Source organism: Solea senegalensis, linkage group LG2 (genome assembly GCF_019176455.1).
Source record: "Solea senegalensis isolate Sse05_10M linkage group LG2, IFAPA_SoseM_1, whole genome shotgun sequence".
Classification (NCBI taxonomy): Eukaryota; Metazoa; Chordata; class Actinopteri; order Pleuronectiformes; family Soleidae; genus Solea; species Solea senegalensis.
This window is the reverse complement of record NC_058022.1, coordinates 4,984,557-5,009,721: the sequence shown is the minus strand read 5'-3', so window position 1 is coordinate 5,009,721 and position 25,165 is coordinate 4,984,557. Positions and strand designations below refer to the sequence as shown.

At 41.1% G+C, this 25,165-nt stretch overlaps 6 protein-coding genes across 10 annotated transcripts; 3 read left to right on the top strand and 3 right to left on the bottom strand.

The window, feature by feature from the left end:
• Nucleotides 1-1,159: 1,159 nt before the first annotated feature.
• LOC122765017 (peptidyl-prolyl cis-trans isomerase-like) lies at nucleotides 1,160-1,693 on the bottom strand. Its single transcript, XM_044019035.1, has one exon. It carries the CDS (start codon nucleotides 1,655-1,657, stop codon nucleotides 1,160-1,162), a length of 498 nt encoding a protein of 165 aa, XP_043874970.1. The 5' UTR covers nucleotides 1,658-1,693.
• Nucleotides 1,694-2,311: 618 nt separating this feature from the next.
• Nucleotides 2,312-3,383, bottom strand: LOC122785705 (peptidyl-prolyl cis-trans isomerase-like). The gene has a single exon (XM_044051616.1). It carries the CDS (start codon nucleotides 3,142-3,144, stop codon nucleotides 2,653-2,655), a length of 492 nt encoding a protein of 163 aa, XP_043907551.1. The 5' UTR covers nucleotides 3,145-3,383; the 3' UTR covers nucleotides 2,312-2,652.
• Nucleotides 3,384-3,664: 281 nt separating this feature from the next.
• Nucleotides 3,665-7,882, top strand: txndc9 (thioredoxin domain containing 9). 2 transcript variants are annotated; one of them, XM_044019226.1, is made up of 5 exons: nucleotides 3,665-3,731; nucleotides 5,309-5,519; nucleotides 5,780-5,898; nucleotides 6,573-6,827; nucleotides 6,918-7,882. In XM_044019226.1, exons 2-5 carry the CDS (start codon nucleotides 5,346-5,348, stop codon nucleotides 7,033-7,035), a joined length of 666 nt encoding a protein of 221 aa, XP_043875161.1. In that variant the 5' UTR covers nucleotides 3,665-3,731; nucleotides 5,309-5,345; the 3' UTR covers nucleotides 7,036-7,882. The 2 variants fall into 2 exon arrangements, with proteins under 2 accessions (XP_043875161.1, XP_043875160.1); XM_044019225.1 differs by having other exon boundaries at nucleotides 3,668-3,743; nucleotides 5,313-5,519.
• On the bottom strand, nucleotides 7,705-10,332 carry mrpl30 (mitochondrial ribosomal protein L30). The gene is made up of 5 exons (XM_044019227.1): nucleotides 10,054-10,332; nucleotides 9,709-9,792; nucleotides 9,232-9,378; nucleotides 8,496-8,569; nucleotides 7,705-8,361 (listed from the first exon to the last, which is right to left on the bottom strand). The coding sequence occupies exons 1-5, from the start codon at nucleotides 10,093-10,095 to the stop codon at nucleotides 8,229-8,231; spliced, it is 480 nt and encodes a 159-aa protein (XP_043875162.1). The 5' UTR covers nucleotides 10,096-10,332; the 3' UTR covers nucleotides 7,705-8,228.
• A 469-nt stretch (nucleotides 10,333-10,801) lies between these two features.
• mitd1 (MIT, microtubule interacting and transport, domain containing 1) lies at nucleotides 10,802-13,626 on the top strand. 2 transcript variants are annotated; one of them, XM_044019223.1, is made up of 8 exons: nucleotides 10,802-10,862; nucleotides 11,539-11,687; nucleotides 11,791-11,892; nucleotides 12,071-12,207; nucleotides 12,544-12,630; nucleotides 12,713-12,825; nucleotides 12,906-12,966; nucleotides 13,066-13,626. In XM_044019223.1, exons 2-8 carry the CDS (start codon nucleotides 11,543-11,545, stop codon nucleotides 13,168-13,170), a joined length of 750 nt encoding a protein of 249 aa, XP_043875158.1. In that variant the 5' UTR covers nucleotides 10,802-10,862; nucleotides 11,539-11,542; the 3' UTR covers nucleotides 13,171-13,626. The 2 variants fall into 2 exon arrangements, with proteins under 2 accessions (XP_043875158.1, XP_043875159.1); XM_044019224.1 differs by having other exon boundaries at nucleotides 10,815-10,858.
• A 3,187-nt stretch (nucleotides 13,627-16,813) lies between these two features.
• cracdla (cracd like a) lies at nucleotides 16,814-25,105 on the top strand. Of its 3 annotated transcripts, XM_044019495.1 has the most exons (10): nucleotides 16,814-17,071; nucleotides 18,915-18,968; nucleotides 19,317-19,464; nucleotides 19,553-19,688; nucleotides 19,775-19,936; nucleotides 21,503-21,742; nucleotides 21,840-23,010; nucleotides 23,275-24,095; nucleotides 24,529-24,649; nucleotides 24,745-25,105. In XM_044019495.1, the coding sequence occupies exons 2-10, from the start codon at nucleotides 18,920-18,922 to the stop codon at nucleotides 24,930-24,932; spliced, it is 3,036 nt and encodes a 1,011-aa protein (XP_043875430.1). In that variant the 5' UTR covers nucleotides 16,814-17,071; nucleotides 18,915-18,919; the 3' UTR covers nucleotides 24,933-25,105. The 3 variants fall into 3 exon arrangements, with proteins under 3 accessions (XP_043875430.1, XP_043875431.1, XP_043875429.1); XM_044019496.1 differs by lacking the exon at nucleotides 16,814-17,071 and having other exon boundaries at nucleotides 18,255-18,968; nucleotides 19,320-19,464; XM_044019494.1 differs by lacking the exon at nucleotides 16,814-17,071 and having other exon boundaries at nucleotides 18,256-18,968.
• Nucleotides 25,106-25,165: the final 60 nt, after the last annotated feature.

The following is a 25,165-nucleotide window of genomic DNA, read 5'->3' as shown; positions in this document are numbered from 1 at the left end:
TGCATATGACTTAGCAACTCATGGTCATAACATGGCAGTGATCTCCTTAATATTTGAGGTAATTTTGGAGGTGTGATTTTCTGTTTAAATGTTTTAGTCTATTGCTGTTATTTGGTGTATGGTATTGTTCCTGTAGCTCAATAAATAAAAAACTTAAATAAATAAAAAATTCATGGTTGTGTTTGAAATTTCAAAGCTTCCTTGCACGGGAGGTATGGCGAGGGATGCTTCCATCTTGTGGCAAAGTCTAGGTATTGCTGTACAGTTGAGTCTCTCAGTTTTATGTGGTGATGGCAATTAAAATATTACACAACACAGTATTATAAAAGTTCTTTTTTGATGTGGTGACCTCCATAATCTTTGAATTCATCAATGTTTGCACTTTGCAATTATCTACACACGTACAAATGTCAATACTCTCAATCTGAACGGTTTATCATTGCTGCTCAAATGACCAAAACAAAATCTTGAATAACAGCATCAACCCGATATGCAGGATGTGCAACAAACAAGAAGAGGCCACAGAACATCAAGTCTTTGGCTGCTTGAAACTGTCTAACAGCCAATACATACTGTACATATACTCTTAGACATGCCAAAACAAACTAACTAAGAAACCAACACCCACACAGTGGTGAGAGATTGAATGCTGTGTTTTGTGTTTATGTGATTGCCAGTCTGTGCTGCTATTCTTGAAATATTAAAAATATAGTTTGTCAGTTTGTCAAAGGAGAGAAATCAGTGTCTATATTTTCCGACTTGTCAGAATTAAAATCTAACCAGTTGCCACAGTGATCAGGGAGTGAGGACAACAGGAGAGCCACATTGCTCTAAATATAGAGAGGAAAAATATGTTCTATTTTTATTTTATCATTTATTAGAGGGTGAACTTTGAAATTTGACATGGAAATCTCATGTCGATAAAGTAATCATTAAACCCCAAAAGGCAGTAGAGAAGGTTGCACCGTGAGGCGTATCTGCCTGTCACTACTAAATCATTAAGCACTAAATTATGACAATTTTCAGAAAATAAAAGATACCAGAAGATGTTTATGATGTTGACGACATCTATTTATTTATTTATTTATTTATTTATTTATTTATTGGGGGATAAAAACATTGATGCAAAAGAAACTTTTAGAGGCAGGGAGTCACTAATTCAGCAGAAGTTGAAAAGGTTGCAGGAACTTATGATTTTAGAGTTAGTTTGGCCAGAGGATGAACCTAAAACATTCATCTTTATCACCACTTCCCTTCCCTCTACTACGGAGCCAAACACCACGTGTTTCCCGTCAAGCCATGATGTCCCCACTGAGCAGATGAAGAACTGGGATCCGTTGGTATTTGGTCCGGTGTTGGCCATGGACAGGACAAGGTTAGAGTGCTTCAGGACAAAGTTCTCATCGTCAAACTTTTCGCCGTAGATTGACTTTCCGCCACTTCTATCATGGTTGGTGAAGTCCCCGCCCTGGCACATCAAGCCTGGAATGATCAGGTGAAAAGTGCAGCCCTTGTAGCCAAAGCCCTTCTCACCAGTGCAGAGGGCGCGGAAGTTCTCCGCAGTCTTGGGCACCACATCGGCACGGAGCTCCATGACGACCCGGCCAAGGGGTTTATTGCCAGCTGTGATGTCGAAGAAGACTTTGGGGTTGGACATTTCTGCAGACGGAACAGAGATGGAGGACTAATGGGTTCTCAGGTGAATTTAAGGAAGTATTGAAAAACCCAACGTTAAGTAACTGCAGCCACACCCAGCTGAATCTTTATTAGTTAGCCGAAAGCAGTTGAACTTGCTTGAGTTCAGTTTGGAGACGTTTCAACCAAGAGGTTCTTCAGTTCTGACTAATCGGTAGAGAATTCCAGGTATTACTATACACCTGTCTAGAGAGTCTGTAAATTAATCAAGCCATGTGATTTAAAAAAAAAAATGTTTCCAAGTGGACCAGCCCTTATTTAAACCATGATTTAAACACGCACGCGGAAACATGCCCCAAGACACGCCCTCTGGAGACAACAGAGACACATTGCACTACATATAAGAGGGAAAATATGTTCTGTTTTTATGTATTCATTTATCAGAGTCATCATGGTGTGCTTTTCTATTCACTTTCCAAACAACTTTACTTTTTAAAAAAGAAACTGTTGAGACTTTTTGGGAGATAAAAAATCAAAAATGCAAAAGAAACAAATACAGCAGCAGTCAAGAAGGTTGCACCATGAGGCATTTATGTCTGTCACTATTACTAAAAACAAAATACCAGAACATGTTTGTGATGTTAACAACATCTATTTATTTAAATATTTAGTCCATAAAACAACAAAAAACTGGACTTTTGTTTAAATTTTGCCAACCTGTAGGTTTAGATTATCTTTAACATTTCCAACAATGACTGACACGTCAAGCACATATTTTATTTGGTGTCCTTTTATTCTGCTGTTCCCTCCATGACATAAATGTGGCAAGAAGTCAATGAATATCTTTCAACTAACATCACTGGAGAAACCGTCATGGATAACGGTAGTACTGGTACTTTTTTTTGTCCCCCACTAAACACACTGCTTATTGGTTTTAAAAAAACAAATCGAGAATTTTTAGGCAGGGAGTCACAAATTCAGCAGCAGTTGAAAATGTTGCAGGAACAGTGCAGGATCTCAGAGCTGACCACAGTCTGCGATGGTGATTTTAGATTTAGTTTGACCAGAGGGTGAACTGAAACCATCCATCTTCTTCATTACTTCCATTCCCTCTACTACGGAGCCGAACACCACGTGTTTCCCGTCAAGCCACGATGACGTCATTGAGCAGATGAAGAACTGGGATCCGTTGGTATTTGGTCCAGTGTTGGCCATGGACAAGACAAGGTTAGAGTGCTTCAGGACAAAGTTCTCATCGTCAAACCTTTCGCCGTAGATTGACTTTCCGCCACTTCCATCGTGGTCGGTGAAGTCCCCGCCCTGGCACATAAAGCCTGGAATGATCAGGTGAAAAGTGCAGCCCTTGTAGCCAAAGCCCTTCTCACCAGTGCAGAGGGCGCGGAAGTTCTCCGCAGTCTTGGGCACCACATCGGCACGGAGCTCCATGACGACCCGGCCAAGGGGTTCATTGTCAGCTGTGATGTCGAAGAAGACTTTGGGGTTGGACATTTCTGCAGAGATGGAGGACTGTTGGGTTCTCAGGTGAATTTAAGGAAGTATTGAAAAACCCAATGTTAAGTACAACTGCAGCCACACCCAGCTGAATCTTTATTAGTTAGCCGAAGGTGGCTGAACTTGACTGAGTTCAGTTTGGAGACGTTTCAACCAAGAGGTTTCTTCAGTTCTGAATAACTGGTGAAGAATTCCAGGTATTCCGCCTATGAAAGCTGTAAACCTGTCTAGAAAGTCTCTAAACTAAACAAGCAAATAAGATTTAAAAAAAAAAAACCCTTTCCATGTGGACGGGCCCTTATTTAAACGCGCCCAGGGAAACACGCACCAAAACATGCCCACTGGAGAAACACGCCCACTCGATGCTGATTGGGTAACATGTTAAATTACAGACAGTACAAAAATAAAGAGAAAATGAATAATATATGAATGGCAATGCATAAGAAGAAAAAAATGACACAGCAACAACATTATTACTCGTTGAAATGGTTAACCGTGTGGGTTTGTGTGTGTGCGCGTGTGTGACATCACTGGGCCTGCGGTGTCGTCATTTCCGGGGTGACGGTTAGTATTTCGCGCACGGAGCAACGGAGCAGGTAATCATTTGTCGACAGTTTGGTTGCGATTTACCCGTTCTTATGTTTTTTCCACAGGTTATTGTTCATGTCACACATACATGTGGAGGATTTTGCTTCTATGGCACCGTGAACGCTAATCTCCCCGAGACTGGCAAGGCTAATGTTAGCTACTTAGCTTGGCAGGTTATGGTCGTATCGGGAAGTGTGGCAATGTTTCTCCCCGATTGCTTGCACAAGTCAGTCTTTATAACCACCTGTCGGACGAGTGTTGTGTATTTATGAGTCGCAAATTGAAGTAGTATGATAAATAAATTCGTTAAGAAGAGAGTGACACCCTAACTTCGTAGCGTAATTAAGCTAATAGCCAGCAGAAACGAGGCGTGTCATGTGGTTACTATGGCTTTGTCTCCAGCTGACAGAAGCAGTCTAGATACTCTCAGTGTATCGTTTACGTTACTGTTATATCGATCCTTAATTCACACCAGAGGCATCGTTAGACTCTGGTGTCGGTGTGTTGTGACGATACACACTAATCTACCTAAATTCGGTTCACTTATGTAGACTTGTCAGAATAGGGATGATATAATGCTCAGTATCGGTTTTTTTGTCCATACTGGTCAAAATCGCTAGATTAGATACCAGAAGATAACAAAGATAACATTTAAAATGCAATACAACCCAGAAATCCCATATATTGCATGCTTCACTATGCACTACGTAAAAATTTTAATATAAATCAGCAACAGCATTTAGCCGAGTGGGTATGGGAGAAGAATATGTGTGACACAGTTACAAATGATGCCTATGAAATGGCACAAATGCGTTGTTAACCGCTTCATAGTTTAAAATGTCTAAAATGACCGTATCGGACTGATATCTGTAGATATTTGGCTTTGTGATATCAATAATAGTATTGGATGAGACTTCAGAATATGTGCACAAATATAGAGGAATGTACTCGGGTTGCCACAGCAACCGTGCTACACTTGTCAGATAAAAGGCAAAGGTGTAATGAAGTAATCACGCACACTGCATTTACTAAGAGAAATTATTCTTTGTAGTCGAGATGTAAAGGAGCAACTGTGCTGAGGGATATTGAACTCCATTGAAGGAGAACTTGAAGCTGATAGAGAAACTTCAAACTGACCTAAAGGAGAGTAAAGGGCAACAGAGAGGAGAAGAGGGGTTGATTTAAAATTCAGAAGGTATTCTTCTCCCTTGTGTCCTCTTTTGTTACACCAACTGTCATGTCCTCCCACACAACATCCATGAACCTTCTCTGTCGTCTTCCACTTCTCTTCCTGCCTAGCAGTTTCATCTTCAATATACTTTGTCCAATATAATCACTATTCCTCCTCTGCATGTGACCAAACCATCTCAACCTTGAACTCTCTTATTTTATCTCCAAACTGCTCAACCTGAAATGTCCCTGCTCATTTGTTTGAGAAAGAAGCCAGTAATTCAAACACCTTCACCAACCAAGCAATGAAAAAAGTTTTAGAAATCCAGAAAATAATTATACGCCAATAACTCTCTGTGACTGATGAATTGTTTTCAGCTTACTTTACCCGTTATGTGTCCCTGCAGGTTCTGATACGGTGTTGCACTTACGAGACAACCATGGAAAACCAACAAATGGACATCTTAACAAAGGTGTTGGAGCAGTCGGCCAAGCTGGTGGAGGAGAAGGTGGATGCTCAGATCTCCAAACTGAATGATATGGATGAAGATGACTTGGAGAGGCTGAAGGAGAAGCGGTTAGAGGCACTGAAAAAAGCCCAAAAACAGAAGCAGGTATGTGGGACTTAACCTTTCAAAGTAGAGACACCTGAACTTTTAACTGGAATGTACTACATCCAAGTATTTTGTATAGTTTTTGTCCTTTTCCACTTGGTTTTTGAAGCCCAGTCTTGTAAACATCAACATTAAGACAAGTTGATTTTTCAGAGGGAATATGGTTCACAGCAGCATGTTCCCATTACACAAAATTAAAAGCGAAGTTTCTATCTTGTTGTAGATATTGACTCACCTATAGTATGTTTGCTGTTTTTCAGGACTGGTTGTCTAAAGGCCACGGGGAGTACAGAGAAATCTCAAGTGAGAAGGATTTTTTCCCTGAGGTCAAGGACACCAAGAATGTTGTCTGCCACTTCTATAGAAATTCCACTTTCAGGTACATCAATTGTTTTTTGTTTTTTTTTATAAACAAACTGATGAAAAACTGAGAAATCTTAATTTAAAGATAAAATAATAAGCCATACAAAAATATTAGTCAATTCACTGATAAATTAGTTTACAATACCAATAATAGATGAATCGTTTCAATGGAACAACTGTTCCATTTTTACCCAGTTTCAGCCTTTTAGAGGTTAAGTGTGAAAAAAGTTTTCCTAATAATAAATCAGATAAAAATAAAAAGGCATTGATTGGAGTGTTAACTAAAGTTATTCAGTTTAGGACGAGCAAAGAAACAAGAAAATACACAAATTTAAAAAGCCGAAATCGCAGAACCTGGTTTTATTATTAGTCGATTTAAATATCGCTTAATGGATGCAGCTCATGTCTGTTTCAAAATGTAATAAAAAAAAAACGATCATATGACACCACCTTGTGCCCACAACACGTTTATGTAGTAATAAAGTGGAAAAAATAATCAGTAATGAAAGTAATTGCTTAGCTGCCGTGTCAGAAGTACTTTATTATCCCTGGGTAAAATGTGTGCTTTTGTTCAGCTCCTCCAACTAAGAGCAGAAAAATAACAGAACTCGCTTAATTCACTTAAGAATAAGGATTATATACACGGTTTTAAGAAGAAACTGAATCAAATTTGATACTTTTTTTTTATAGATGTAAGATCCTCGACAAACACTTGGCCATCTTGGCAAAGAAGCACGTGGAGACCAAATTCATCAAACTGAACGCAGAGAAGGCCCCGTTTCTGTCAGAGAGGCTGCGGATCAAGGTCATTCCTACTCTGGCTCTGGTGGTCGACGGCAAAACGAAGGACTACGTGGTTGGATTCGGCGACCTGGGAAACACAGACGAGTTTTCCACAGAGATGCTGGAATGGAGGCTTGGCTGTGCAGATGTCATTAACTACAGGTGAGACACAACAGGTCTCACACATTTGTTTTACATTGGAAATATAAACTTTCCCTAATTTCTACTTTGGCTCTTTTTGTCCTGTGCCAGTGGTAACCTGATGGAGCCCCCCACATCGTCGCATAAATCGGGCACGAAATTTACAAAGTTGGAGAAGAAAACCATCAGAGGACGAGGCTACGAGTCAGATTCAGACTCTGATGACTGAAAAGCACCGACGGTCACATGGTTTTCTCTCTAGGGCTACCTCATTCCAAGAATAAGAGTTCAGCAGAAAAAAGCCCACTTTAGTTTTCCTTCTAAGGTTACCCCTCTCCACATGTCGGTAACCTATTCTTTGCCACGTTCCATATTTAATTTACAAATTATGATTGATTTGGCCTTATTTTCTTATTTTTGTCATGTCTTTGTCACGTTCAAAAGTCTTTAGGCCATTTGTCGAGATGTGTAGGTTGTTATGGTAATTATTAAAAGGTTTATTTTTAAGTCACTTCCCGAAAAGGAGCAGGTGGCTGTTTCACAAGAGCAGAATTAAAAGTCCATAGTTTTAAGAATCAGTGACAGCAGATTGTGACAAAAAGAGCCCGAGCACTACAGGTTTTCTTACTTATTGGTGTAAATAAGCCTTTGCTTTAAAATGCAAAACATACACTGTGACTGTTTTGTCCATTTGGGCTACTGTAGAAGAAGTGAATCACAAGATGGTGGCCTCTATAAAGCAAGTTTCTTTAAGAAATGAGTTGATGGATTTGAACGCGTAACCCACTGACCTGGAGTCGAGATGCTCTACCGTTGCACCACAGAGCCTGTTACGCATGTAAGCCAACAGAGGCTTGTTGCATGAATGGGGTGAAGTCTGCCATCTCTGATTGCCTTGTAAAGTTATTAAGTTTTTATTCTGTGTTTCCATGTAACCGTTTGTCTCATGTCTTACAAATAATGCGAGTGCCAAGATCTTCCTAAAGCAACAGATAATACATTTTCACGAAACACAACTTTTTTCTTGTAGCAAGAGTGACTCAACTAATGCAAACTTATTAAAGAGTAAAAACCAAGTCTTTGCGCCTGTGTTTTTTTTTTTTTGCTTGTATCTGGTGGATGGGGGAAAAACATTAAAATAGATATCTCATTATAATACATTTCAGAGTTTAGGGCATCATTTTTTTTTTGTGATTCAAAAATGTATCTGTGATTGACAATGTGGTTAAAATAAACCAAATATCCTAAATAATAACATTTTCTGAGTAAAATCCAGAATCCGTTCAAATATGCAAGTCAGAGGTTTTTTTTTATTCAGCTTGCTTCATTTGTCAGAACACGAGTTTACTGAAGGATCTTTGACAACAACTTACTGAATGTTTACATATGTACAACTGGAAGATTAAATTGTTGAGAGTGCTGTTAAGATTCAATAGCCTTGGGATCTGCAGGTTGGAGAAGACGATGGACGATCAGCTCTCCTTTGCTGTTGATGTAGGTGTCGGCCATGTCTTGTTCAGCGGGGAGTCCATAGGGAGTCTTCAGAGGCTGGATCCTGAATAAACCAGAAACGATGACACACACACAAAGAAGGAGGGAAATTACATGAATGGTCCTTTTCTGCATCCCTTCAATAACCAGATATAGATGCGAGTTATTGGGTATTTTACTGGTGCACACTACTCTTACCTCACCAGGTGCTTGACAAATTTCAGTTGGCTGTTGACAGCAGGTGTGTTTTTGTGAATCACGGGGGCATGTGCCTAAAAAGACAAATACAGAATATTACACCTTCAATAGAATGTGACTGGTGACAAACGGATACTTGAGGCTCCAGCGCGTAACTTTTGCTGTTGTTGCTGTTAATATTCTGCCTATGGTTGGTTTCCACAAACAGAAATGTCATATTATTTGTATGCTGCTGTCCTTCATCCGGAAACAGGCTCTGTCCACTAAGTTGTTGTGGGTTTTAAGGAAAGATTTGCTTGGGGCCGTCATATTGGATTTAAAATTATGAAGTAAAAACAAAAACAAACCTCTTGGCCAAGCAACCTACATGAGGAACAATCTACGTCTTTGAATATGTATATACACAGATATTTCACTGGTTTACAAATGTTTTGTTGTCGAACTGTGATAGTGAACGTTGAGCTGTGGGGGGACGACATTGCACCTCTTAGTGTAGCCTACCGGAACTTATTGGAGAAAGAAGAAGAATAAAAAACCACTGATTATGACCACTAAATGACTACCTGCTACAAGTGAAGGCCATGTCCAAAGATGTGTGGTCATGTCATCAATTTATAAAAGTTCTGAACATTCACGTAATTGTGGCTTGTGTAATAGACTGTGTTTTAACTTTACAGCACTGCAAATGTAGAAAAAATAAATAATCAGGGGTTTCAAACAAAAACAACAGTCGTACCTTTTCTAATCCCAGATGCTTCACCATCTCTTTCTCCCAGTAAGGTCTCCGCATCACACTTTTGATTCGAGTCACGATGTGCAGTTTGTGAGGCTGCTCTGGATCCCCTCCATATTTCCCATGGTCTTTCGATCTATCTGCAAAAAACTGCCAAGGAAAGCAGAGAATGAATACCGAGCATATAAACTCTTCAAATGTTCATGAATGCTGAACAAAGAAAGCATTGTTGCCTTACATGGCTGGACAGATTAATCTGTCAGAATATGAGTGAGGGATACAATGATCATGCACATGAAAATGTCAGATTCATTCCTCCACCTCCCATCACTCCTTAATAAACACCTCCACAAAAATACTGGAAGTCATTGTTGTGAAACTGGGACTTCACACACCAGCTATTTTTCCACACAATTTAATATTCACTCATGGCATTCAGCACTAAAAGAGGACTTCAGCAACTGTTGACTTCATCATTACCTCTTTTGGGATTCTTGATTTGGAGAATTTACTGCGTGCAGACACAAACCAGGGGCATGGTAAAAGTGTGGCATCTGTTAGGATCTGTAAAACACACAGATGAGACAAAGTTAAAAACAAAGACAAGAGATTATGTGAATAGAGCAATCTTGCACTTTTAACTTTTCACGGAGGTTTTGTTTTCTTCAGTTCGACAGATATTGCGATGTATCACTATTGTCTTGCAATATATTGATTATCACAGAATCGTTGTATCATAATATTGGTATCGTGAGCCATAATCTCATATCAAAGTTTATATAATTTTGTATGCATGGCTGAACTGTGTCCGTTTGAAGATCTTACCTTGGTTGATAAAGAACTTAAACCACGAAAGACACCTGACATGTTTGCTTCTGTCCTCTCCTTTTCTTCAGAATGACTGATGCCAAGGTTACCGACCAACGACCGTCAAACACACGCGTAAATACCAAACTAACTCGACTAAGCGCATCTAAAACAAACAAACTCGTAAATGACAGATTTCAAACACAAATACACGTAATTCACACGCGTGTTTCATTTAAGAATACATTAAGATACAGTTCACGTTATTTTCATCCACCATGATTGTCCCAAACGGAAATGAAAATGTGTTACTGTGAAATTGCACCGATATGACACATATTAGCTATATAGTGTTCCTACAGTTTTTTGTGTGTGTGATTTTAAACTGTCGAGGGATGTGTAATTTAACGTGCGTATTTAAATGTAAATTTAATGTTGTGTTTTTCAAAAAACAGTTGTACTCAGTAAGACACCGTGAACAAACTCTCCCGTGGTGGAACTTTGTGGAACCTGTCAACTTTGAACCTGCGCAATTGACTTAGTGTTTACGGTAATCAACAACAGCTCCTCCAGTAAAGTATTCGCATTTATTTCTTCATACCTCCACATGTTTTATTAATTGTATTTTTATGTTATCCTAACATTTTATTTTAAAAACCCAAATGTATGTAACACTACTAGTCGTTTCAGTGCATTTACCGTAACAAGTGTAATACTGAGGCCCTTCAAATATAGGATCGTCTGTTTTGACTACGAGACTCTGCCGGACGTATTTTTGCGACGCACTTGTGAAATAACCAGGAAGAGGGCTACTTTTCTAACAGTAGGTAAGAAATAACTGTCTTTTTACTCCTATTTTTTCACTAAAATGTATACTTTGTCATCCAGTGAAACGTAACGAACCTCGTGATGTTTCGGCGAAAGTGTTCGTTTTTTTGCGACGTAGTTGAGAAATGCTCTTCTGTATACACAAGTTATAAGGAGTGGTTGTTTGATTTGCTGTTTGTCTTTTACCATCTTCAACCAAGTAGTCCATTTCCATCTGAATTTTTGCATCAACAAGGTATTCCACTTAATATTACTGTAAACAATACGTCCAAATAAGGTGATATTCATGATGTTATTCTTAAATTAAAGGCGTATTTTCCTTTAAAACATATTCCCTCTAAGTAAATACACATTCCTTTCCCCAGAAACATATCAACCTTTTCATTGAATTCGCATTCACCCATGAGGAAACAGAATTGAGAAAAAGAGGAACCACTGGAGACTAATAATAGTAATGTATGACCAAAAAACACCAATAGGAATAGAAATAAAAACAGTTATAAATAACTAAGATTAAGTTCATAAAATAGTGTGTCAAACGTTTGATTAAAAGTCAGAGAGTACAAGCAATTATAATAAAATGATGAACTATAACGTGACAGTAGAAGAAATAAGGATGATGCTGAGTAAAATTAAACTGACCATCTTCACAAGAACAATATCAACGTTTGACAGGACAATGGCAGAGAACAACGTGTCAGGGATGGAGACGTCTGCCATTGCTGTGCTGAAACGGGCGGTGGAGCTGGACCAGAGCAGTCGCTACCAGGAGTCTCTGGTCTGCTACCAGGAGGGAATCAGTCTGCTGATGGACGCGCTGAAAGGTCTCCTGTCTCTCCCCGGCAAATGTTGAAATGCTCTCAAGACATGGATCATCTCATTTATTTATTTATTTATTTATTTTTGTTTTGTTTTCTGTGTGTGTAGCTGTGAAAGACGATTCAAAGAGAGATTACTACAGAAAGAAAATAAAGGCCTACATGGACAGAGCAGAGCAAATCAAGGCTCTCGTTAACCAGATGAAAGAAGGTAAGTACATGTCGCCAACACTGAAGGTTGGAGCTCAAGTCAGGAGAAATTGCTCAGAGATGACTTAAAACCAGATCTGCCTATCACAAATATATTATAATAACTATTATTAAGATATTTCTAATATTTGAGAGATAATCCTCCTCTAATTTGTCATTTCCCCCCGCTTTGCTGTCAGATGGGAAGTACCATGAGCAGATTAAAATATCAGAGGACGCCACTGGTTACAGCTACGCGGTTCTGTTCAAGCCGTACATCAGCAGTTCACTGTCAGAAGTCTGGGTGGAGGATCCATACATACGACACACCCATCAGGTACCTTTTTAAAGATTTATTCCTCATAGTTTCAAGCTGGATTTTGGCAAATGTTTCTTTTATTATTGAAGATTAATAAGTATTTCAGTAGTTTCATGTCTAATGATAACTGAGACAAAGAGCTCTAAGGGATTAATCAAGGTTTTATATTTTTGGCGAGACCTCAACGTTGACACTCCCTAGCGCCTGCATCGTGCGACAGTAAGGGAAGCTTTTGATGATGTTTATCCCTATTTTGTCCAGACTGTCCTGGCCAAATTTGAGAATGATCGTAAAGTGAATAAAGTGTTATAATAATAAAACAAAAATCACCTGAAACCCTTCTCTCTTCTGCAGTTGTACAACTTTTTGCGTTTCTGTGAGACGCTGCTAAAGGCCGACTGCACGTTGAAGAGCATCCACCTCGTCACTTCTCAGGATGAAGTAAGATACTCAGCGGTCAGACTCTGTAGTGAATTCAAACGTGGTCAGTTTGGGATTTCATGGTGATCCTCTTGTCCTGCAGGCAAACAGCGACCAACAGAGCGGCGCTTTGTCCGCACTGAAAGACAGTCTGAGTGGTCATGGAGTGACACTGGACCTGCAGTTCTCTACCACCATCCACGACAGAGAAATAAGGTGCCGCTGAGCCACAGTCGCTCTCGTTTCTCTCGTTATTTTGTGGCAGTAATCTTCACTTTTTCACTTTGTGTTTGTAGGTTTGACAATGGTTGGATCATCAAGATCGGGAGAGGCTTGGATTACTTCAAGAAGCCTCAGGTGAGTTTTCATAGTAATGAGTCATCAGGAGCTGGACGTGTGTGCGTGTGTGTGTGTGTGCGCACGTGCGTGTGTCAACACGTTTCTGTGTTTCCACAGAGTCGGTTTTCTATCGGCTGGTCCGACTATGACTTCAGGCCGTGTCACGAGACGACGGTGGACATTTTTCACACCAAACACACAAAAACACAACGCGACTCCTGACACTTTACGATGTACTGTTTTTATAACAGTCAAGGGACTTTATTCACACACCTGCCTAAACGGTACAAACATTCAATGACAATATATCAAGCTACAGTATGTATATGAGAATTTATTTCAATATGAAAATGTTTTTTATCTATAATTTGTCATTGTATCACAATAATTATTGATACTGACTGATTGGAAGCTTTTATTGTGATGCACTGTTATTGATTTGCCTTCAATTTCACTCAGGTTGAACCCCACGACACTGCAGAATTTTATTTTTTATTTTATTGCCACATTTGTGTGTTTTAAATATGAGTGAATCGTACAGTGTAATATTCTGTTTGTCTGAAGTGGATTCTTAAAGGATTCTTTTCCCCGTCCTGTTTGAGTTGACCATGCTGCCACCTGGTGGAAAGTTTAATAAAATGTAATATAATCCATATTAAATGTTCTTTTATCAGATCATTTTAGTGTATAAGGTGTTTTTTAATTGCACAGTGGAGGAAACTTTACTAGTTACTTTATATTTAATGGGTTTTTTTTATTTAGAATACGGCGTAATTAAAACCTGCTTATAAGTCATTGTAACTTTAAGTTTAATATGTCTGAAAATATGTCAAACTAACATAAAAACAAAGAATAAAAGCGGGGAAAAACAATAAAAAGAAATAAAACAGATTAATCAAATAAATAAATGACAAGTTAGTGTATACTAGTGTAGTGTAGTTATTCCTTGTTCTTTCCTATATAAATATATAACACAAAAACATCTTCAATTGTATTCTAGCTGTAATGATTTTCAACATAAACACTTAATTATAATTATTTTATTAATATACATATAATCTCTTTTTCCTTCATTGGAATTCCTGGGAGTCTGGTTTTATTTTGATATTAAGAATGAATTCTATTTCCATTTTAAATATTGACAGAAAAGCCATTGAATCATATTAAAGAAATGTACATACTTATATATATATGTATATATGTATATATATGTAGCATAGGGAGAGAGAGAGAGATTATTTAGTTGTTTAGAAATCCAAACTTAGTGCTTCATTTTTACAAATACAAAAGTGCAAATTAATACTTGGCCACTTTTGTGATTTTACTGACCTCTGTGGTTTAAAAACTAGGATTAATGGAACTTATAGTGTTTATTTTGTATCAATAATATACAAGCAGTGGCTACTGTGAGGTGGTGGGAGGAGGAGTGCCCGTCAAATATCGACCCATCAAATGTCAGTGGGGATTGTTTGTTTGAACAGTAACGGTGCTCTGATCGGATTATCTATTGGCCTTAATCTTCGATATGCACAGTCCTCGTCTGGGCTCCGAGAGAGGGGGGAAAAAATTATAATCCATCAGGGACAAAAAAAACCCAGATAAACCAGAGACAACCATAACTACATCAATCATCCTTTATTATTCCCCCGAGATGAAAGATGATTGAGCACGTATGGACACACGTCTCTTCATTACATATCAGCTGTAATCACATTCAAAACTGGGATTTACCTGCATGTATTTTGCCCTGTATGTAAAGACACATTAACACTATATATTACTAGGATGAGTAGCCCTTGCTTGACCCGGTATTTGAGTTACAAGCCCAATTCCTGTCCACTGGGCTGTTATTGCTATAATCAAGTAAAATAGAAATAAACAAAAAATTCTCTCTTCCTTTGGAGAAAGGATGTGGACGTCACGCACACATGTAACCCCTCGGTTTCGCTAGGCCGGGGACATACAGAAACACACGTCCAGAGTAGGGATGGGAATTGGTATCGGTCAGTATTGGTCGGTATCTGTCGGTATCCGTCAGTATCGGTCGGTATCCGTCGGTATCCGTCAGTATCGGTTGGTATCTGTCGGTATCAGTCCAATATTGGTCAAAGTCAGTGGATCTTTATCGGGCAGATCCTATGTCATAAATGGTCTAAATTGACTGTATCGGACTAATATTGGAAATTGGTAGATGCTCGATTTTGGGATACTGGTATCAGTATCGGACACAAAAATGTGGCATCGTCTCATCCCTCTAGTCTCACCCTCTAAAGTGTGGATGTAAAGGATTCCTCTCCACTTCCTGCTGCCATCTCCCCTCCCTCCTCCCTCTCACTGTAGCCCAGTGGCCCAGATAAAAGTTATTATTTCAACATACACATGTGGGATGTGTCTTTGTCTCCCTGCAGGACTGTATACATATATACATACAGCACATTTTACAGAGATGACAAACGAATCGGTGACCTTGACAGTGTTTCCCGGATCCGTAACACAATAAAAGACAACAAATATAACGCCCAAAATAACTCTTGTTTGTATGAATAAGAGTAGTGAGGGGCGGGGGCAGGAAAAGTAGGTCATCTCAGGATGAAAGCAATGTTTTGGTAGTTACACAGACGTCCACAGGGGGTGATGGAAGTTAACACAATATATTTGATATTTGTACACTATAAAACTATTCTATAAAACCCTGCCAGTGTCAAGCTAATGCTAAAGGAGTATCAGGCTACTACATAGTGTGTTTGTTGTACTTATTGTTGCAAATGTAGGAAATTGTTGAGAAATGTTGATCGGTGTTCCTCGAAACTCAAAATGATGACAAATGTCTTGTTTTAATGATTTATTTGTTCTATGGAGCAAAGAAACCAGAAGCTAAAAAACCTGTTTTCATTATTTTTAAATAAACTCTCAAACACATTAATTTAGTAATCAATTGAATAACCGTTGTAGCCCTTATATTCTTATTCAGCTACTACTTATGTCTAATCAGCCAATCAGGTGGAACCAACTCGGTGACTTCAGGCTTACAGACATGGTCAATATAATGTTGTTGGTGCCAGATGGACTGGTCTAACTCTAAGTATTTCATAAACTGGGGGTGAATGTTTGAGGAGGTCCCGGAAAACACATGGAGAACATGTAAACTCCTCACAGAAAGATCTCAGTCAAAACTGGGATTCAAACCGCAAACCCAGTGGCACCAGGATTTACCACTGGGCCACTGTTTCGTCCCGACTTTGCTTTCACACACACACGCAAACGCACACACTGTCATGTTCCGTTGTCCATGTCATTTTATTGTGAAATTCCCCTTTATTTTGAAGTATTTTGACATTTTTACTTACCACCGTCCTGCATTTGGGTCCAGTCCTGTACGTTACACACACACACACACACACGTTTCCGTGACTTCAGAGGACATTACAATGACTTACGTTCATTTCCTGGATTTACATACTCTAACCTCTAACCACTATTACTCCTGACCTAATCCTAATCTTAACCCTAACTTTGACCTAAGCCTGACCTCAACCTAACTTTAAAACACGTCTTCACTCGATATGATTTTTGTCCCCGTAATGTGAGTGTGTGAGCAGATTTAGGTCCCCACAACGTAAGCATTACAAGTTACACACACACACACACATGTGCAGTGATTCCCCTGTAATTCCTGTATGAACGTCCTCTTTCCAACCGGAGCCTCTTTCTTTTTTTTCTCCCTCTCCTCTCATTTCTGGGCCTAAAATCAGGTTAGCGTTTTATAAGGAGCTTAGCGCAAAGGGCCACAGTGTGCCACTAATGTAATAGAGTATCTCTCTCTCTCTATCTGTGTGTGTGTGTGTGTGTGTCATTCTCCTCTGTCCTCTTTTCTCTTTGTGCATTCACTTATCCTGTCATGAAGTGACCTTCCCTCTCTCTCTCTCTCTCTCCCTGCTGGTTTCTCTTTCTTCCTCCACTTCCCTCTCTGTCTGCTTCTCCCTTCATCTGCAGATGTGCATGACGCAAACCCCTGAGGTTTAAACATTAAGGACAGGGGACATGCCACTGACACAGGACAACTCAGCGTAGAGAGGAGGACCAGTGCCGCCGCCGCTGCTGCTGCTGCTGCTGCTGCTGTTGGGTAAATCCACTCATTTTGTTTTCTACTGCACAGTGAAGTGAAGTTTGAGAAGGAGAAGTTCTGTCAGGTGAATGTTTTGTGCTCTGTGATCGAGCCGCTGTAGTGGTAGATTATGTTGCTGTGAAGTCTCACAAGGATCGCCCTGGCAATGTCAATAATCCAAGAGATTATCCTTTTGTTTCTGTTGTGGCTGTGGTTTAGCTCACTGGACGGCAAACCTCAGAGGAACGGCCTGATTCATGGACTCTCTGTGCTCGTAAATTCCAGGGACACAGCGTTTATTTCAGTCCAGTATGGCACAACATGCACCTTTGCATAGTAGCAACTGGTAGCGACTGAACTTCCGCTCTGAGGCCTCAAGTTTTGCCATGTTGAGGTTTTGCCACCTGAAATTCACAGATGTCTCCAGCTGTCAATCACACTCATACACTCTATTTGCCTCCTAACTGGAACATTGTGTTTCTATTGAAGCTTTAACTCTTTAACCTCCTGGTGGCTAATAAATATATTCTTACTTCCAGGGTGGCTACAACTGGCAAACATTTAAATACATGGTCTATGGGGCAGGGGGTCTCAAACTCAGGTGACCTCAGGGGCCGCTAAACGTCTAGGGGCCAGTCATGTGGAAAAAAAAAACACAATTTTTTTGGGGAAAAAAGTAGAAGCAAAACTATATCACAATATTCCAGCAATAATGATATTTGTGACAAAAGTTCACAGAATTTCAAAATAAAAGTGTTTATTTTGTACTATCTACTATCTATCTTGTAATATATAGTTCATTATAAAAAAACATTCATGATGCAAAATTAAGCAAGTCAAGGTTATAGTAGTTTGGGATTTTTCATTAGTTTTAGTTTTTTGTTTTAAAAATTAGTTAGTTTTAATTCGTTTTCAGAGTGGGTTTGTCGTTTTTTTTGTAAATGCTTAATTTTAGTTTAGATTTTTTATTAGTTTGGGGTTTTTATGTAATATGGAGTATTTGCCAGGTGTAAGATTCAAAAAGGTCTGAAATAGAATCTCTCAAAATTGCTGGAGAGAGAAAAAATAAGTTCACTCTAAATGGAGGGTTATGTATGAAATTAATTCACAAAGACGAAAACTAAGCACATTTTGGCAACAATTTTTAGTTCGTTTTTGAGGTTTTTTCAAACTCTAGTTTTTATTTTTAGTTAATGAAAATGTTTTTTTTTTTCAATTTTAGTTTCAGTTATTTCACATACTTTCCATTAAATACAATAAATAACTGTGCTGCAAGTTTGAGACCTCTGGTCTATGGTGTGACCCTGACGAGTGATAAAAGTGCAGGGTTTTTCATGGAGAAGTGGCTGAAACACTTCATTCATCAGACAGAACAGTCACCAGGGCAAGGTACAAGACAAAAGGCTGTAAAACAAAGGAAAGCAGCTCCATGCGTCCACTGACACACACACACACACACACACACACACACACCGGATGTCTGACAGTGCAGTGTTGCATGAAAGGCAGATTGTATAGCTGTTTGACTGTGTAACCTAAATGCTGTTCATGCTTGTTTATGCCGCACTAAATGCATTTCCCTCTGTATATTCTGCGTCGTGGTTGTTTCAAGGCAGATTTTCTTACACCGCGCCCGACTGAGCGACAGCCCAAAGGTTTGCTGTGTTCGTGATAATGCCATAAACCTTTGACCCTCAATACCAGTGTTACCTTCTTAGGCTGAAACAAGTGCATGCGCGTGTTTGCCAGAGAACACATGACTCGGGCCATTCACACCTCGCCCCCTCCACAGTGTGACGACAACAAAAAAAAACACTATACGCCAGAGGTGACTCCTCATAGACACTCGTCTGTTCTGCAGGACTAATGGAGTCGTCCTCTCGAGATATAGGAGGAAGCACCGAGGACATTCCAGGTGAGTTTATACGTACACGATGTTCCAAGTGACAAAGGTGTAGTAGGGTAGAGGAAGCACATTGGACAGATGTTACCATAAGTTAAAGGGAGTACTTGTGGAAATATTTAAATCCAGTATGCAAATTCAGAAGTCAAATCCTCCTGAAACTGAAGTTGCACAACAGGACGGATGACGGATCTCCACTCTGGCCTTTTTCCATGGATCGCCTTGTGTACAATCCCTATGCAAAAACTGGGAGGGGGCCCCATGATGAACGACGGTTTTGTTTCTGCATTTGTGTGTTGGAGTTTAAGAGAGAGAGAGAGAGAGAGAGAGAGACGTTGTGACTTGGATCTCACTCTCTAGCAGGAAGCAAAAAGACCAAACTCAAGTCTCTGAGAACTCGTCTCTTCAGGAAGAGTGGGAGGACAGGTGAGGAGAGACACGCCAAGCTCAGTCAGTCGGCCAGTGACATCACCGCAGGAGAGGAACTCGGCTCAGATGACGATTTGGCGTGAGTGCTTCGACCCTTCAGATGTTCCAGATGTCTCTGTGTGTCATTTTTTATGATCCAGTCACTCACCCGGTCTCTGCTCCCTCAGATGCTCTCACGGCATTATGGGCTCCCGAGCGTTTTCTCACGACAGCATCTTTCTGGACGAGGAGGTCCTGACAGACACGGAACCGGCCCGGGTCTTATCACAGGAGAATGTCCACAGCAAGATCAAAGCTCTGCAGGTAAAAAGGCTTCTTATTCTCTGCGTTATTTTCACTCAGACAGATCCAGTTTAATCTCTTAAAACACCTGCGCTCTGGTTTCGTAGATGAAGCTCCAGCAGCAGAAGATGCACTTGGGGCCACCACCTCTGGTTCTGCCAGTCAGACGTCCAGAAGACGTGGGAAGCCACTTGGAGGATGACGGACTTCTGTCCGGCTCGCCCACGATCACGGGAAGTGATGTTACATCCCAGGGCGTCTTTAGCAAGGTACTTCATCGTCTCAGTACATGATACATGCTCACTTATCTGCAGGACTGGTTCTTTAAGGAGAAGTGTGTTTAGATACTCAGATACTCCGAGACTAGGACTAGGAATGAGAAGCTCCAACATCATGCTGACATGAGGCCGGCAGTTGTTCTAGAGCAATAATTCTACCAGCGTGTGTACGCATGTTTGCATTTGTGTACATTTCGGCTTTGAACTTCCAGTCGTCAGTTGGAAAGATACACAATCCAGCAGGGGGTTATGCAAATATACTTTTTATTTCCTGTCCAGGAGTGAGTTGTGAGTCTACAAGACATAAATACCATACACCAGGGGTGTCAAACTCATTTTTGTTCAGGGGCCACATACACCACAATTTGATCTCAAGGGGGCCGGACCAGTAAAAATAGCAAAATAATAGAATAATAACCTATGAACAACAAGAACTCCTATGTTTTTTCTCCTTTGTTTTACATTTAATGAAGGATAATTTTTCAAAACATGTGCAATTTCAACAATATCATGCCTAAATGTACTATTTACACAGCACACTGGATCTATAAAGGCACAAACATTTAGTCATGGGTATCTGGAGCATTTGACATTACGTTTACATTAGTGTGAAATTTTAACAAATTCATCCTGTGGGCCAGATTGGACCCTCTGGCGGGCCAGTTCTGGCCCCCGGGCCGTATGTTTGACACCCCTGCCATACACGATACATACAGTAGTCATGGACTGTGTCTCTCATTATTTAAATAAACACCCAAATCTTTTTGGAGACGTATTGAGTAAGTCATTTGTTCTAGGGCTTGTAACTGTTTATACAAAAGTATCTCTGTTTTACAGAGCCAGTATTTTGTGACGTCTTTAATAAGATAAATATCAGTTTGTATCTAATCTGTGCGGCTCCTTCGGCATGTTTCCAAGATTAAGAGTCGTAAAAGATACACAGATTGATCGAGATCAGCCACGACGTCTCCACATTCTCTTTGAGTCTGAGAATAAGGATTTGGTTTAGTTTGCAGATTATCAAAAAAGGCAGGTGACATTTTTTTTTTATTTTTTGACATAAAGACATAATATGTAACACTCCTGCATAAACAATTATTACAACAATTGTAACAATTATTAGTCTAATTTCAATGTATTTTACTGAGTAGTTTACTGACATCAGCGCAAAACTTTTCCAACACTTTTCAAATCCATAGAAATGTGTATTTCTGTTCAGGCGAAGGATTGATTTGTTTCGGAAATATTCAACACTTTTGTTTTTTTGTGTATTCGTAGCGAACGGGTCGCGACCGCTCCCCATTAAAACGTGAAAACTTTGGCAGCAGAACGACAATTGCCAGGATCCCACGCCGCTTTCTGACGTTATTAAACTAGCTCTTTTGATTGAGAGATCGCCTAGTGGAGGAAATGGTGTACTACACATAAAAGAAACCCCCCCCATCAATTTATTCTAACTAAGTAAATTTTATATCAGACATAGATTATTGCAACTGTGTGCATGTACAGGAGCCTGTAATAATGCTACTGAATAACGATTCATTCATTTATTTTCAGAACACAACCCGGCCATCCTCTCCTCCCCTCTCACCTGTGCCTGTCTCTGCTTTGGCCAAGTATGTCGCTCCGTATCCTTCCCGTCCGTTTCCTGCTTCTGCGCCCTCCGTCACTGAGACCGCGTTGGACCTCAGTTCTCCAGCTCAGTTCACCCCCTGCCTGGACACTTCTGCTGCTCGCCACCGGATGTCTGTGAAACCCAGAAACCAGAGGGCGAGCACCAAGAAGAGAGTCGCTACAGTGAGTGACCACACTTACCACTCATCGAGCAACACACACACACACACACACACCCATCCTTCTCTTGTCTGACTCTGCCGTCGTCTTTCTGTGTCAGACTGATTCTAGGCTTCCCTCGTACGCGCCGAACAACAGCGACCACTCCGAGTCAGTGAACGAAGAAGAGCTGCCACTTTGTGTTCAAGACAAGGTGAGACTGGAAACAGATCAAGGAGAGGCTGACATTATCAACACAGCTCAACGTGCTCCTTCAAAATCCCCAGAAGTGGAACCAGTCGCATCAGAAGCATCAGCCAAATCATTTAGTTTGACTCTTTCCCAACCGGAGCCTGCGCCTCCTGTCTCCTCACATGTTCTCAGACTTAAGCCTCAAAGACCAGTGGGTGTAACGTCCAGTGAACGGCCGCATTCGTCCTTTATAGAGTCCGAGCTAAAAAGTAGAAGAGAGGCAGGCTTTGAGATACAAGTTATGTCATATGAGAGGAGGAATACGCTAAAAAGGACTGAAGACTCCTCAGAGAAGCTCTCGGCAGTCGCCAGCTCGACCGTGACATTTAGGCCTTCCGCTGTTCCCCAGGAGGTCCAAGATGAGACAGAAACCACAAAAGGTTTAAAAAGACCTGCCCCGGGATCTGGATCCTTCCATTTCTCCATCACCGCTGCCAAAGAACGAGATGAAGTGATACCCCGATCAAACAGTTTTGTGGGAATAAGGGAACAAGCCGAGGCCACGCATGAAGGGAGAGAGGATAAGTCCTCTTCAAGCCAGAGGGAGAAGGAAGAGCTCAGAGACCTACAGCCCAGAGGGAGCCCCTTTCCCTTTGCTGTGGGAAGATTGAGACAAGAGGGAGCGCCACCCAAAAGTTCCGTTCTTCAATGGGATAAGAGGGGCAGCCTCACAAAATCAGAAACAACATCATCTGCTTCTAAAAATGCAGCTGCAGACACCGGCGGTTCAGCGGAGGCGGAGAGGAGCCAGAGGGAGGTGAAGAGGAAACTGGAAGAGGTGGAGAGGAGCCTGAAGGAGGTGAAGAGGAATCAGGAAGAGGTGGAGAGGAGCCTGAAGGAGGTGAAGAGGAGCCGAGAGGAGGTGGAAGAGGCAGTGGAGGCACAAGAGGACGAAGGAAAGATGGCGTTTGGTATCAAACTACGCACAACGTCTCAATCAAGGAGATTTCAGCGTGATTCGTCCACCAATCATCTCGCCAAGCCACCATTGTGTGAAGTCTCTTCTTCACCGTCCACTTCTGCAGACGTCAGAGTGACAGGTGAGTTTAAGAGAAATCCCATAAAGAGGTTTTTATCTCTGGTTCACCATGCGTGTACTCCATACTGTGCTACAAGTGCACGTGGTTTAAACTAGTAACCCATAGCTACATATAAGGTTAAATATTGCACCAATACAATGCTTTGCCTGTGTGAGTAAATAATCTCTTCGTAGTCATCACTATGGACCTTTGTACTTATTAAAAACACCACCCATGGAAACAGTAACAGTCATGCGTATCTAACTGATCTGTATCACTCCCTAGACCCGGCCCCGTCTGGCTTCTCCCTTCCAGTCAAGAACAACCTGCCATCTACAGGCGATTCCCACGTCAGGCCTGCAGAGGTTCGAGCAACCGCGTCTGACCACAGAGACGCCGAGACCGTCCTCGCTGAGCCTCAACCTCAAACAGCCTCATCTGAGGTTTCCTGGATGAGCCTCGCACTGGAGAAGACCAGGAGCCTGCAGCAGCTCTTCACAAGCAGATTCCCCAGAGACTTTGCAGGCGCCACTCGACCAGAAGCGCAGCCGACGAACCAAACGGAGCCGCAGACGTCCGCAGGTCCACCGTCGACTGATTCGGTGAAAAGTCCAACTGTCAAACCGTCACAAGTGTCAGTGCACCAGAAGACATCCGTGATGTCTCCTGCCCTGTCAAAGGCTTTTACTGACGCACGAACGTCACCATCTCATCCACATGACCAGACAAAGTCGTGGACAGCCCAGTCCTCTTTGCGCTCTTGCACACAAACTGAGTCCTCATCTCCCCTGGCACAGGGCAGTGCCACCCACTGTCTTGCACAATCTCAGCCGTCCCTAGGACAGCATGCCACGCCGCCCCTGCAACCTCCGTGGAGCAACCGACTTCTCCAGCAAACCATTCAGCCCAGGTCCACAACTGTGGTTTCAAGCACCTCGTCGGCCACAGCTGCTCCTCCTCCAGGAGGGCAGAAAGAAGGCAGCGTGCAGGAAAAAGAGGCTCCTTCATCCTCAGACAGACGCGCAGCGCGGGGTGGGTCAGTGAGCGTGAGGGCTTCTTTTCTGGAAAGAAGGGCGGAGAGAACCTCGCCAAATGTGACCAAGGAGGTTTGTGGCTGTTGACTATGAATTTAGGTCTGATAGGTTTAAGTGTAGTTCTCTTGTTTGCAACAAATCCTCTCTGTACTTTTCCAAAATGTCCTTACTTGTGAATATACTGTAAATTGTACAACCACAAAAGTGGTGTTTGACATCCTTTGGTCAGATTAACCAAAGTGACACAAATTTACCAAGCAAAGAAGCAGTAGACCAGCAGCTGTAGCTAAAAACAATGATTTTGTCTTTGGTGTGGGAGAGTAAGGGCTTTACAAACTTCAGTTTCAGGAGAGAAAAGGCTGTCTAACATGTTCTTAAATTTCTCATAATCTTTTTTCAGCAAGACAGTGTTGATAATGTGTCAATACCAAACTATCCCTTTAACTACCAGGTTTTTCTCCTGCCACTCTATTATGATCTAACTCTTAGTTGTTTCTTTTCTCAGGTGGATTTGAAGAAAGTTCAAACCGAGGCGCAGACATTAGATGAATCTCCTGCGTCGGCCAAAGCAACACCTGTCAGCACAGACACAAAACCAGAAGGAAGGCAGGGGCTAAAACCTGCAGGTGTGTGGACACGTAATAATCATAATGACACATGGGGAAATACTAAAAAAAGCATGAAGCAATGTAATAGAGTTTTTTTTATTGTTGTTCTTCAGAGTCAACCCCCACAGAAAGGCCACGTGAGGACAAATGGATCCGGAGAAACGTGGCCACTTCATCGCCCTCATCGTCCCCCACTCAGTCCACAACAGTGTTGCAGTCCATGTCGGGCCACGGTCAACCGTCCTGGATGGAGCTGGCCAAGAGAAAGTCGATGGCCTGGAGTGACAAGACCATGGACTGAAACACAATGAGCTGAATGTTTGATCACTTACTGTATGCTGTTTGTCTTTTAATTGTAGAAATTATGTTGAAACGTAAACTTTCCCCGTAACTTATGAATCAGGTTTTGTCAGATTCACCATTTCACAGCTGTTAATACTTTACGTTTAATAAACCTTTTTTTTTGTTTTCTTACGTCTGTGAAGTTGTTTTATGTTAAGTCACATTAGACCTGAACAGACTGCACCCTTTTCT

Coding starts and splice junctions, on each gene's coding strand:
- LOC122765017 (XM_044019035.1), bottom strand. CDS start 1,657: ATGTCCAACCCCAAAGTCTTCTTCGACATCACAGCTGGCAATAAACCC.
- LOC122785705 (XM_044051616.1), bottom strand. CDS start 3,144: ATGTCCAACCCCAAAGTCTTCTTCGACATCACAGCTGACAATGAACCC.
- txndc9 (XM_044019226.1), top strand. CDS start 5,346: ATGGAAAACCAACAAATGGACATCTTAACAAAGGTGTTGGAGCAGTCG. Junction 5,520..5,779: donor AAGCCCAAAAACAGAAGCAG/GTATGTGGGACT, acceptor GCTGTTTTTCAG/GACTGGTTGTCTAAAGGCCA. Junction 5,899..6,572: donor TATAGAAATTCCACTTTCAG/GTACATCAATTG, acceptor TTTTTTTTATAG/ATGTAAGATCCTCGACAAAC.
- mrpl30 (XM_044019227.1), bottom strand. CDS start 10,095: ATGTCAGGTGTCTTTCGTGGTTTAAGTTCTTTATCAACCAAG. Junction 9,379..9,708: donor AATCAAGAATCCCAAAAGAG/GTAATGATGAAG, acceptor TTTCCTTGGCAG/TTTTTTGCAGATAGATCGAA. Junction 8,362..8,495: donor TTTGTCAAGCACCTGGTGAG/GTAAGAGTAGTG, acceptor TGGTTTATTCAG/GATCCAGCCTCTGAAGACTC.
- mitd1 (XM_044019223.1), top strand. CDS start 11,543: ATGGCAGAGAACAACGTGTCAGGGATGGAGACGTCTGCCATTGCTGTG. Junction 11,688..11,790: donor GCTGATGGACGCGCTGAAAG/GTCTCCTGTCTC, acceptor CTGTGTGTGTAG/CTGTGAAAGACGATTCAAAG. Junction 11,893..12,070: donor CGTTAACCAGATGAAAGAAG/GTAAGTACATGT, acceptor CTTTGCTGTCAG/ATGGGAAGTACCATGAGCAG.
- cracdla (XM_044019495.1), top strand. CDS start 18,920: ATGGAGTCGTCCTCTCGAGATATAGGAGGAAGCACCGAGGACATTCCA. Junction 19,689..19,774: donor GCAAGATCAAAGCTCTGCAG/GTAAAAAGGCTT, acceptor CTGGTTTCGTAG/ATGAAGCTCCAGCAGCAGAA. Junction 24,650..24,744: donor GCAGGGGCTAAAACCTGCAG/GTGTGTGGACAC, acceptor GTTGTTCTTCAG/AGTCAACCCCCACAGAAAGG.